The sequence below is a fragment of the Aquarana catesbeiana genome, linkage group LG13 (genome assembly GCF_042186555.1).
Source record: "Aquarana catesbeiana isolate 2022-GZ linkage group LG13, ASM4218655v1, whole genome shotgun sequence".
Taxonomy (NCBI): domain Eukaryota; kingdom Metazoa; phylum Chordata; class Amphibia; order Anura; family Ranidae; genus Aquarana; species Aquarana catesbeiana.
Genome location: NC_133336.1, coordinates 60,098,869 through 60,111,543, shown reverse-complemented (window position 1 = coordinate 60,111,543; position 12,675 = coordinate 60,098,869). Strand labels below are relative to the sequence as shown.

The window sequence follows — 12,675 nt, the reverse complement described above, 5'->3', positions numbered from 1 at the left end:
AACACTTTGATTCGTTCTAAAACATCAAAAATTTTATTTTAACATATAGCTGGCAGAAGTACCCAAATCGTCTTGGATTTTAGCTTTCTGTAATCCCCTGTACATTGGCAATTTGATCTTGTCAGAATGCATTGCACAGTGCTGTCTAACACCAGAAGCTTCCCGAAGGAGAGAGCAGAGCGATAACCTTATCTTTGAGTTGCTGCTTCATTATATTCCAAACACGGGCTAGGAAGGATCCTGGACCAAGCTGCTTGCTCAGCTGCAGCATGGTCCAGGACCAAGCTGTGCATTAAACGATTTATCCTGGAGATTCGACATAATGTGTTTAATTTACACACACCACTCTTAGCAAGAAAAGCATTTTATTCCCTGCAGTGGAATTTGTGTTCTAGAGTTTTAGAATAACGGATGGCTCATTATTGAGAATAGTGTCTGAAGTCTGGGCTGCAGGCGGAGGGAGCTGTATTTAATTTCCGTGCCACAACACCCCATCATATATAATATTATTATGACACCAAAGGGATTTGCTTTGCTTTTCACATATTCTATTGTGTTTGGACTTTTTTGTGTGGCTTGTTGAATTCCAGATCTTTGAAAATAAAATATATATTCTTACACAACCTCTGATAATGGAAATTTTGTTACCTCCACATTACAGCAACTTCTAGAGAAGCTTCCTTCTCTGCAAGCAATCCAGGAAGTAATGGATTGGATGAAAAATATTGAGCAGAGTAATGCTGAGACTGTTCCAACCACTACGTCAGACATTAGAAGTCGTCTTCAGAAATATAAGGTAACGATCAGTGACGAGTGGTGTAGAACTATGGGCTGGAAAGTTAAAAAAAAAAAAGTATTTTTCCCAGGCTTCCCAGTCCCAGGCCAGAGCAACCTCTTGCTCCCGTCCTTCTACTATTTATCTCACCTGCTGCTTGTCACAAGTGGGAATCAAATTCTGGTTCAGAACCAAAACACATTGTGGAGCATAATATGTAATTTTTGTAATTTCTATGGACTTTTAATATATTTTAAATGCAGCAATCCCTGAATGAATTCTTGTTATATATGACCGGTGGGATGGTCTGATTGCTCTGCACCCTACTGATACCGTTGTGCGTTTAAGACACTTGTTTGGTATATATAAAAAATGTGTGTGTGTGTGTGTATATATATATATATATATATATATATATATATTTTTTATCATTTTATTATTTTGTTTTTCAATTAAACGTTAAAACATGATAAAGGGTCTCCAGAGCACTATGGGTTATTCAAAGAGACAGCATGACAGAGCAGCTTGTTTGATTGAAAGCTCCGACTCTGATAAGGGGTGCACTGTAAATGGATAGAGTGGGGCTCTAATAAAACGTTTTAGCTATGCATGAACTTTTAAATTATGGCCTTGTGCAGCTTGAAGGGCCACAGGGTGACCAGTTAGCCATGTTCAACTCTTCACTATAAAGCACTTGTTTCTTTGTATTTTCTATGTATTTATTATTGTTGATTTGTTATTGCAATCATTGACTCATTGACAGACACTTCGGGAAGAAATGAGCTACAAGCAATGCATTGTTGATTTTATCAACCAGTCGTTACCACAGCTTAGTGTGGGTGATGTGGAAGGCAAACGATACGAGAGGACTGAATTAGCTGAGCTTCTTGGAACCTTAAATCTACAGTGGAACATGATGCGGGGGGACCTTAACAAGAAGGTATGTTTGTAATATATATTTACTGCCTTTACACTAAACATTTTTCAAAAGATGCTTCCTTTTGACTTTTTTTATAGTACACATGGACCTATAAACATCAAGTAAATGTATGCTATCACTCTACCATAATTTATAAGCACCAGTAAAGTTTTATCTAAATTTTTATATTTTGTTGAGTGTCTGAGATGATTCTAGGCAGAATATACATATTTTTTAATCAATTTTTGCACAACAACATTTTTATTTTGTGTTTTAATAAAAATACAATATTTTATATATTGAGGGACAAGGAGAAAATTAATCATTTCCATTTGATGGCATTTTTTTAAATAGATGTAGAATAGCAGTAAGAAAGACCTTAACCGATTCCTTCTTAAAAATAAAGTTAAAAGATTTAACATGGAGGTTTTTTTTTAGCCACTGAGAAGCCCCTTGAAATAGTAAATTCCCCTTATATCATAGTCCTCCTCCCTCCAATACTCAGTGTTGTACTCACCTGTCTCAGATCCAGCAAGATATGTGGCCTCTCACATGTAATTTCTAAGGGGCCCATTTACAAGTGTGAATAGGGCCCTTTTCTTCATGTTGGGGAAGTGGGGATAAAGGGAAGTGTAGTTTAGCAGAAGAAAAAAGAGCAGGGCTAACACCATTTCCTGCAATTTCAGTCGATAAAATTCTGTGTGTATGACATTCCACAACGTCTTTAAAGGGATAAACCAAATGTGCTGGTGTTGAAAAGATATGCTGCATATCATTTTTGTTTAAATTTTATTTTGTCCTAACATTGAAATACGGTGGGTGCAATTAACAACCCCATTCTGAAAATGCTAGTTTCTAGGCATTTATTCCTGATCCTCTGACTTCAGTACTTTCTGTAGCACTGACCTGAAACATGCATGTAGCCACAGAAAGTCAAAACACCTTGATTCAATTACTTGTAGGTCAGCGACTCAGGATTTATTAAAGCCATGAGATCTATAGATGGCTGCCAGGCAAAGATCATTTCCAGAGAACTGCAATCAGATTTCCTTTTCACATGTTGAACCCTATGTGATAATCTCCAGCGTCTAACCATACCTCCTAACATTTTATGATGGGAACAAGGGACACCTATTAGGAAACGTGTGTAGGCATAGGACACACCCCCTGCCACGGCCCCTTAAAGGAGAATTATACAAAAAAAATATTAGTTAAACCCACGAGTGCTTTTTTTTACCACTACTATTCCTTTATACTGGCTTTTAAAAATTACAAATGCGGCAATTTAGAAATTGGATGAAAAGTTTAGCTCTGGGAAACACTTTTTGAAAGATAAAAAATGCATTCTATATACAACTATATAGATCAGACCAAAATGAGGGACAAATGAGAAGGAAAGAGGGACAGAGGGACTTTGTACCAAATCAGGGACAGTTGGGAGCTATGGCCTAACATCTTAGTTTTTGTGGCCTATTCATTTTTCTTGATTTCCTGCTTGTTGTACATTCTCACTTTTTGACCTGGCACCATCTCTGCTCGAAAGTCACACCAGGCTCTGTCAACCCTTCTGTAAGGAAAAGTTTTATATAAATAGTGCTTACTCTAGCTCTCTGTTTCCCAGATTCAACATGTGGAACAGACCCTTGAAAGCACATCTGACCAGGAGAGCAGGAGACAGTCAGTAAACAATTGGTTAGATGCCCAGCAAGTAAGACTGAACAAATTGCAGAAGCCATCAACTCTAACAGCAGCGGAGAGTGTCTTAGCAGAGTGCTCGGTAAGTGCTGGCAACAGCTCAAGATTTTGTCTAACAATATTGTGGGGACATCAGAAAGGCTGGCGAGGAAGCTATCTAAAGTTCCCTGCCATTGCCAGATTTGATATATTTTTGTGTGTTTTGTTTGTTCACTTAAAGGCGAATGTGACCGCTTTTTTATGCAGCATCTATATTCACTTTATTTTGTGTTAAACTAGAACTATGGCCTCCCTTTAAAGTGGTTGTAAACCTCAGACATGAAATATGAACAAAGCATATCCCTCTATTTAGGAGCATTACATTTAATTTCTGTCTGAATTACTTCTGGCACGTTTTCCTGACGCCAAAAAAAAAAATAAAGGTGATGGGAGGGAGCTCCAGCTGATTGACAGCCTCAACTCTGTTCCTCTGTACTTTGTAATGGGGGGGGGGGGGGTGTCCCTTCCTTCCAATCAGCTCATAGTGCTCTCCTCACTGAGCTATGCAGAGTATAATTCAGCTCAGTCAAACTTTATAAATTCTGGACTTTGAATGTATGTAGAGAAGAATACACTACAGATAAATCGGTACAACTTATGTAGGAGGATTTGTTTCATTCCTTTTTACCACCTGAGGATAATCCCTTTACTGGATATATATAGGGGTTTACATCCACTTTACGTTTTTTTAATGTTTTATATATTTGTGCATCAAATGAAAGAAGTCGTATTACTTGCACTGCCCAAGATGTGAAATATCAGTCTGAAGGCTTTTGTCAAGTCATATAAAACAACACAGTTTATAAAGTAAACATACTTTGGGACAAAGATGTAGTAGGTACGCAGTATGGAAGCCTTATGTCAAAGTTGTACAGATTTGAAAAGAATATGTGACCTAGATATTGGCATTACACACATAATGGCTGAAGGTGACAGGTGCACTTTAATTAAGACCGTATTGCTGGTAGGACCTGCGTACTTTTTGTGTGTACTTTTTGGAAGTAAAAGGGCAAGTAAGCTTTCCGTGCCTAGATTTTCACCTGATAAAAGCGACTCTCCATTCGGAGGCTGAAGCAGGAGATTACTTTAGCTTGAGCATAGCCCAGACAAAGCTACAATTGTTTGAAATGGTCTACAGTGGATATTTTGTTCCTTCGGAAAAACACCGGTTGTTTGGAAGATAAATGTCAGCAAAATGTTATTGTGTGTTTTTATTTTTATTTTTTTTTTTAAACCATATGAACCCTTACCTATAAAAAGTTTGTTGCTTTTCTGAACTTAACAGAGAATGCAGATTACATTTAAAGGTATATTATGGCTTATTTTTGCATTGTACACATGGTTTTTATTGGACATTTCGCTTAAAGTGAATTGTATACAACCTTTGCATTAATCTTGGGAGAAAATGTCTTGCACAGTTTTGTAGAGCCCACTTACGATAGCTTCCATAAGCCACCACAGGGAGCTAAATAGTACATAGGTAGCTGGGCATCTTCACATTTTTTACTACAGTTTCCATCTTGAAAGGGGTTAACACTGTGGGACTGACACCATCCGCTGGATGACATGTCAGTGACATGCTTTGTTTCCCACCATGCAGCGTTGAGGAAGCATCTCCCTGCTGCTGCCCCTGCTTTGCAATAGACCCTGAGGAATTTCGATCTGTTACTGCTGCCAACCTACACTGACCTTGGTTACCTCTGGCTATCTGACCCTCACCTGCTGCAGCTGTGTGCATTTCGTAACTACCTGAGGTCTTGCCTTGTACCCTGAGCTTTATATTGCCTTACCACCACATAGGGAAGGGAACAATCCCACGGTACCGGGTACTCCCCAACTCACACTCTTCTTCTTGTTGCCTTTTGCTTCTAGAGTCTGTTTATTTTTCAGAGTCTTCATTAGCTCTGTCAGACTTTATGGCCCAACTCACCTAGTTATTTGCTAACTCTGACTGCAGAGGCCACAAGCGCCTGCACCTTCTCCTGTAGATTCTGTATCTGATTTGCCTGCGATCCTGGCAGCCTCTGGGCAATTAGCTGTTAAGATTCTTTCTAATTCGGAGTTGCTCCGGTCTTCACCTGACAGCTTGCCTCCGAGGAGTCGCCATCTTCTGCCCTTATTACCAAATTAAGATACTGGTTTAGCTCTTATTGATGCAGTGTGCATCATTAAGAAACCAGAGCATTAGCCTGTTGATTGTACTAATGCTGTTCCCAGTTTTGGGTCATTTTGAGGACAGAGATTGAAAATGCTCTGCCAAGATATTTGCTTCCCACAGCGCTGCTTGGCCTTGTACCCATCTGATGAGGAAAAAAGTGGTCTGCTTCCACTGTAGATCCTGCATGTTCTGCCTTAACAAAGTGACCACCATACTGGTGGAGGATGCACATGGCTTTAAGGACCCAAACGATAAATGGTTTGAAGGCCCCCTCTATTGCTCTGATCTTGCTGGCAGGCCTTGCTGTTCACCCCATCTTGGCTGTGACCTTGCTTTGCAAAGCCCTGGCTATCTGGTCAAAGTCCCTTAAAACAGACCTACTACTTGGTCATAAAACATTTGTAGTAAATGGGTGTAACTTCAAGTAGACTTTCAGTCAAATACTAACTAAAATGAAACCTGCTCTCACCCACATTCTAATCCTATTCTAACTACCCTTTAAAGGAAAGATGTCTATACTACCTATTCTGAGAGCTTCTGGTCCGGTTACATAATCGGCTCCCAGAGGAGGCTTCAGTGTAGAGGAGGGACAGCTGACAACGCATGCCCTATAGTAGTCCTATAGGTGACATCATTGCTGGCAATCTGTCCTCCTCAGAGAAGCTGGCCACTGGAGAGGTTATGTTACCAGCAATCAGAATAGGCAAGTATACTCCTCTTTCCTTTAACAGGGTAGTTAGAATAGGCTTAGAATGGGGGTGGAAGCAGGTTTAGGTAGAGGTGGTATTTGACTGGAATTCTACTTTAAAGTGTTTGTTATCCCAATATTTCATATTCCTGATATGTCACTATTTACTTGTGTTAAAAAGTATCCTGTTCTTTTTTTTTTTTTTTCTTCCTTTGAGTGAAGTTCCTTGTGACTCTGTCAGTCCCCTTTCTTTTCTATTTTAAACTGACCACGCTTTGCATAGAAGCCCATTCATCCCAGTGTGGTCAGTTTTCTGGCTATGCTTCAAAAATAGCTTGTCTGTGCTCCAATGGTCAGACATGGGCTGATAAACCATCCTGCAAAGTTCTTTACTGGAATGATAAGTATATTGTTCTATTTCTGCCTCCTGCTGACAACCCCCTTCCCCCCCGCAGTCTTCACCCCCACAACTCTAAGACCCTTATTTAGCTGAAAACAGAGGGTATGTGATCACTTAAAAGAAAACTGTATTAAAAAATATATATATTCAAAATTAATGGGCTCTCAACTTCTCTGAAGCCTGACCTGCACCTTTTTTTGGCAGCAAACTGCATGCTCATCTATAATCTTGGAGCGTTGGTTGCCATTTAGAATTATTTGCACCACATAGACCCTAGTAGTATGGCTTGGCATGCCTTGCAGTAATGCAGGCATTAAAGTGTATGTTCCTGCAACACAATAGTGTGAACTGAGCCTTAAACGAAAATTGTGACCGCTGCTGGAGGTTTCCTGTTTCATCTCTTGCATGGGTCACCTGTCGTTACACATGGGGAGGACACTTTGGTAAAAAACGCTGGACTGCAGAGCTCATGTCTAAGAAGCATCTGATCCACATGGCCTTAGAGGGAAAATGTCTCTTCTCATATCCTCTGGATGCGGTTATCAAGGATGCTACTAGTTGCAAGAGAACTGATTTTTCTCAGCAGAACAACCCTAAGGAACAGTCTTCTCCCTTTCTGTCAGTTAAGAAATGTCCTTTTCCTTTCTCTACTCCCTCACCATCCACTTCCAAACCATAACCCCCCCCACTTCACCACCACCAGAAAGGTCTGAGGCTCAAGGTCTACCAAATCCTTAGGCAAATCCTTAGGCAAACCCTTAATACTGAGAAATATGAAAGTGTGACCCTACGTTTCAGTGTGGGGGGGATGGGGCGAGTTTGCTAAAGCTTAACTCTGGGATAAGAAAAGGAGTACAAGAGTCATGTGTATTCTTACTTGAATCTTGGTGTGCTTTTGTGTATTTTTACTAGATCTGTGCAGTAATCCAGTATGAAACTTTGCCTCTGTGCAGAAAATTTCTGTAACAGAGACCAGTCATTGCTGTTCTTTTTTCTTGTGCAAGGTGGTTGGTCTTGTCACTATCCCGCCTGTAGTTTTCAGCAGGCAACCTGTAGTGGGTAGTTCATGTTTGGCCCCTCCCACAGCTCTGCTTTCTGCACTGGCTATGTACAGCACAGTGGTGATGTCACTGCTACTTTTTTTAAGATTATATCTGAATTTGTAAGGGCATTTGGTGCACACAAACTGGATTTATAGCTTTTGTAGTTATTGAAGAATGTATCTAAATGAACGTTTTTGTGCCTCGAGTTCAACTTTAACCTTTGAGGACCCATGGAGTTCTTGCATCTCAAACACATGAGTGAAGATGTTGGTCTCCAAGGTATACAAGCTGTCCCCATCTTTCCAGTGCACCAGCATTTCTTATGCTTTGCAGTGGGAGTCCTACAGCATCAGTTCATGGCCCTGCCCTTTGGCCTCTTGTCCTCTTCTCAGGTGTTCACCAAGGTGCTAGTCACAATACTAGCCTTGCTCAACTCTCAAGGCATCCCCAATGTGGGATACTTAGGCTACTGCCTTTTGAGGGAAAAGTAAGTGCAGGCTCTGTTGGACAATGTGCCTTTGACTTTCCAGATATTACAGTATTCTGAACTTTCAGAAATTGTTGCTGGAACTAACTCATCATTTGGAGTATTTGGATCTAGTCCTGGACAAAGCACAGGCCAGAATGTTTTTCCCACAGAAGAAACTTCAGACTCTTCAATCTTAGATTCAACCTCTCTAGTCCAGGAGTCATCCAGCTCCCCACTTTATGAGAGTCTTTGTTCTGGTCTGAAGGTAGCCTCCTTCAAGACAAGTCAGTTTGCCCAGTTTTACTCCTGATTTTTACAACACTTTTTACAATACCTTTTGTCATTGTGAAACAAGTCAGTCCAGTGCCTGGACAGACTGATTCATTTGGCACAGAGAACTAGGTTGTCCCTAGCTTGGTGGCTTAGGAATCTGGCTCTTGGAATTTAGAAAAGTCCTTCTTGAAAAGTCCTTTGAAAGATCCTCTCAGCAGATGCCAACCTGAACTGGGGAAGAATGCTGGGCACCCTGCTGAGCCAGAGCTCCTCAATGTAGAGCATGAGCTTTGTTGGTTGAACAGCTGTAGGTGTTCTCTGCAGAGGGGGTCATGTCAGTGGCTGATTTTTAAAGAACAAAAATTATAAGACACTTTTTGTTTTGAGGCACCTGAAATGTATTTAGCTGACTGAATAAAACTGGGCATCAGATACCTCTATAACAGGAGTCTTCAAACTCTCTAAACAAAGGGCCAGTTTACTGTCCTTCAGACTTTAGGGGGGCCGGACTGTGACCAGTGGGAGTAAAAAAGGCCCCAGCATCCGTGAGGTAGAAAAGGCCCCAGCGTCGGTGGTAGTGGAAAAGACTCCAGGGTCGGTGGTAGTGGAAAAGACTCCAGGGTCAGTGGGAGCGGAAAAGACTCCAGGGTCAGTGGGAGCGGAAAAGACTCCAGGGTCAGTGGGAGTAGAAAAGACTCCAGGGTCAGTGGGAGTAGAAAAGACTTCAGGGTCAGTGGGAGCGGAAAAGACTCCAGGGTCAGTGGGAGCGGAAAAGACTCCAGGGTCAGTGGGAGCGGAAAAGACTCCAGGGTCAGTGGGAGCGGAAAAGACTCCAGGGTCAGTGGGAGCGGAAAAGACTCCAGGGTCAGTGGGAGCGGAAAAGACTCCAGGGTCAGTGGGAGCGGAAAAGACTCCAGGGTCAGTGGGAGCGGAAAAGACTCCAGGGTCAGTGGGAGCGGAAAAGACTCCAGGGTCAGTGGGAGCGGAAAAGACTCCAGGGTCAGTGGGAACGGAAAAGACTCCAGGGTCAGTGGGAGCGGAAAAGACTCCAGGGTCAGTGGGAGCTGAAAAGACTCCAGGGTCAGTGGGAGCTGAAAAGACTCCAGGGTCAGTGGGAGTAGAAAAGACTCCAGGGTCAGTGGTAGTAGAAAAGACTTCAGGGTCAGTGGGAGCGGAAAAGACTCCAGGGTCAGTGGGAGCGGAAAAGACTCCAGGGTCAGTGGGAGCGGAAAAGACTCCAGGGTCAGTGGGAGCGGAAAAGACTCCAGGGTCAGTGGGAGCGGAAAAGGCTCCAGGGTCAGTGGGAGTAGAAAAGGCTCCAGGGTCAGTGGGAGTAGAAAAGGCTCCAGGGTCAGTGGGAGTAGAAAAGGCTCCAGGGTCAGTGGGAGTAGAAAAGGCTCCAGGGTCAGTGGGAGTAGAAAAGGCTCCAGGGTCAGTGGGAGTAGAAAAGGCTCCAGGGTCAGTGGGAGTAGAAAAGGCTCCAGGGTCAGTGGGAGTAGAAAAGGCTCCAGGGTCAGTGGGAGTAGAAAAGGCTCCAGGGTCAGTGGGAGTAGAAAAGGCTCCAGGGTCAGTGGGAGTAGAAAAGGCTCCAGGGTCAGTGGGAGTAGAAAAGACTCCAGGGTCAGTGGGAGTAGAAAAGACTCCAGGGTCAGTGGGAGTAGAAAAGACTCCAGGGTCAGTGGGAGTAGAAAAGACTCCAGGGTCAGTGGGAGTAGAAAAGACTCCAGGGTCAGTGGGAGTAGAAAAGACTCCAGGGTCAGTGGGAGTAGAAAAGACTCCAGGGTCAGTGGGAGTAGAAAAGACTCCAGGGTCAGTGGGAGTAGAAAAGACTCCAGGGTCAGTGGGAGTAGAAAAGACTCCAGGGTCAGTGGGAGTAGAAAAGACTCCAGGGTCAGTGGGAGTAGAAAAGACTCCAGGGTCAGTGGGAGTAGAAAAGACTCCAGGGTCAGTGGGAGTAGAAAAGACTCCAGGGTCAGTGGGAGTAGAAAAGACTCCAGGGTCAGTGGGAGTAGAAAAGACTCCAGGGTCAGTGGGAGTGGGAAAGGCCCCAAGGTCATTGGGAGTGGAAATAAAGAAAATACATAGCTCCTGTGGCCAGTAGGAGGAGAAATAGTGCTTCATTGTTGGCGTCAGTGGGAGGAATAGGCCCCCATTGTTGGTGTCAGTTGGAGGTAATATGCCCCACTGTTGGTGTCAGTTGGAGTTAATATGCCCCACTGTTGGTGTCAGTTGGAGGTAATATGCCCCACTGTTGGTGTCAGTAGAAGGAATTGGTACCTCATCGTTGATGTAAGTAGGAGGAATAAAGCTTGCATCATTGTAAAGAACAGTGCCCCAAGGGCCGGAAAAAGGGAAGCAAAGGGCCACAGTTGAGACCACTGCTCTAGACTATACAGTGCAAAGTTTTTAGCCAACCATTATGTCATTTTCCATTGAGTAACTGAAGTAAAAGCCTCTTATTTAACTGCTTGCCACCCACCCACCATCAAATGACGGCAGGGAGGTGCGGCTCTCGTTCTGTGACGCCGTCATATGACGGAGTCCCAGAACGGCCGCTCTCGCGTGCCGGCTGCCCTGTGTTGCTAGGACAAGGCGCGACCCTCTATAAAGAGCTACAGGTCTTTATCCATGTGATCGGCTGTGTCCAATCACAGCCGGTCACATCCAAACAAGGAAGTGCCGGTAATCCGCGCTCCTCCCCTCACACTGACAGAGTGTGTGGCGAGGAGAGCCAATCAGCGGCATCTCCTCACAGGGGACAGCTAGGAATGTAATCAGGGCACTGATCATTAGTGCCCTGATTGCAATATAGTGTCACAAATCAGTGCCCACCATTGCCCACCAGTGCCGCCTATCAGTGCCCACCAGCGCCACCTAACAGTGCCCATCAGTGCCACCTATCAGTGCCCATAAGTGCGGCATATTAGTGCCTCCTCATTAGTGCCACCTAATCAGTGCCCATAAGTGCCACCTCATCAATGCCCACCAGTTCAGCCTATCAGTGCCCATCAGTGCCGCCTCATCAGCGCACATTAGTGAAGGCGAAAAATTACTTCGTTACAAAATTTACTGGCAGAAAAAAACGTAAACTTTTTGTTTCTACATTTTTCTTTTTTTTTTTTTTTTTTTTTTTTTTTGTAAAAAAATTAAAAAACCCAGCAGTGATTAAATACCACCAAAAGAAAGCTCTTTTTGTGTGAAGAAAATGATTTAAAAAATTGTTTGGGTACAGTGTAGCATGACCGCGCAATTGCCATTCAAAGTGCGACAGCACTGAAAGCTGAAAAATGGCTTGGGCAGGAAGGGGGGGGGTAAGTGCCCGGTAGGCAAGTGGTTAAACTGTAACCATTTGTATGATACTTAAAAGAAGTTATTGGAATAGAATGGAAAGAGATTATCTAATATTTCAAGCCCTGCCTATTGGAGTGAATATTGATGCTCATATAATCATTTGAATGTAAGCTACTAACAGCAAACTTGTGCATGATATAACTAAATACAGAGATCGCTGATGTGCTGTAACATATGAGAGAAAATCAGGATTTGGCAGAAACACTGTAAAATCTTTTACCTATTGTTTACAGGATATTTTTTCTACTACTGGTAACTCCATAAATTGAGGGGGTGAACTAAACAATCACACAGTGTGATATTGCCTGGTGGTAGTGGTACAATAAATATATTGGTAAAGATGGATTTTTACAATAATAGAGCAACTATTGTGTATTGTGCATAATATAATATTGTCACTTTAAAATATTCACTTGGTCTGCAGGAGCTGGAAGAACAAATCAAGGCCAAGTCCAATGTGCTGGAGGAATTGGAGAGGAGCGAACCACCAGCAGGGGATCACAATGTATTCCAGCAAGGTTTATTGACATCAGAAAACCTGATGAAGAAGAGAAATGCTTTTGCCGGTCAGGTCTGTATCTCCTTATCAGACTTGGTAGAAGGGAGCTATGTGCCCAGCAGAACAGCTCAAACATAGTGAATTATTATGTCATTAGTACTGTCTTATTCATGTCTAACTCACCTTTCAGAAAACTTAATGGGAATAGTGAGATGTCCTGTGCATCACCTAGCTATCATAAAATTAAATGGAGGACATGCATGCTAGTACAACCTTTTAATAACAAATGTACTTGAAAGTTGCACTTAAACCATAAATCAGGTTATCCTCCGATTTGCCCTTTCTTGCCCATTAAAGCATATCTAA

The 12,675-nt window shown here is 42.7% G+C and overlaps 1 protein-coding gene across 6 annotated transcripts in view; it reads left to right on the top strand.

Annotated features, from left to right (window-relative positions):
- Window positions 1-12,675, top strand: part of SYNE2 (spectrin repeat containing nuclear envelope protein 2) — a 582,128-nt gene that overhangs the window by 427,535 nt on the left and 141,918 nt on the right. For all 6 annotated transcript variants that reach the window (XM_073609718.1, XM_073609721.1, XM_073609720.1 and 3 more), the window contains 4 exons: window positions 662-796; window positions 1,539-1,715; window positions 3,316-3,471; window positions 12,235-12,381. In XM_073609718.1, the coding sequence (XP_073465819.1) occupies window positions 662-796; window positions 1,539-1,715; window positions 3,316-3,471; window positions 12,235-12,381 (615 nt within the window). The remainder of the gene's footprint in view (window positions 1-661; window positions 797-1,538; window positions 1,716-3,315; window positions 3,472-12,234; window positions 12,382-12,675) is intronic.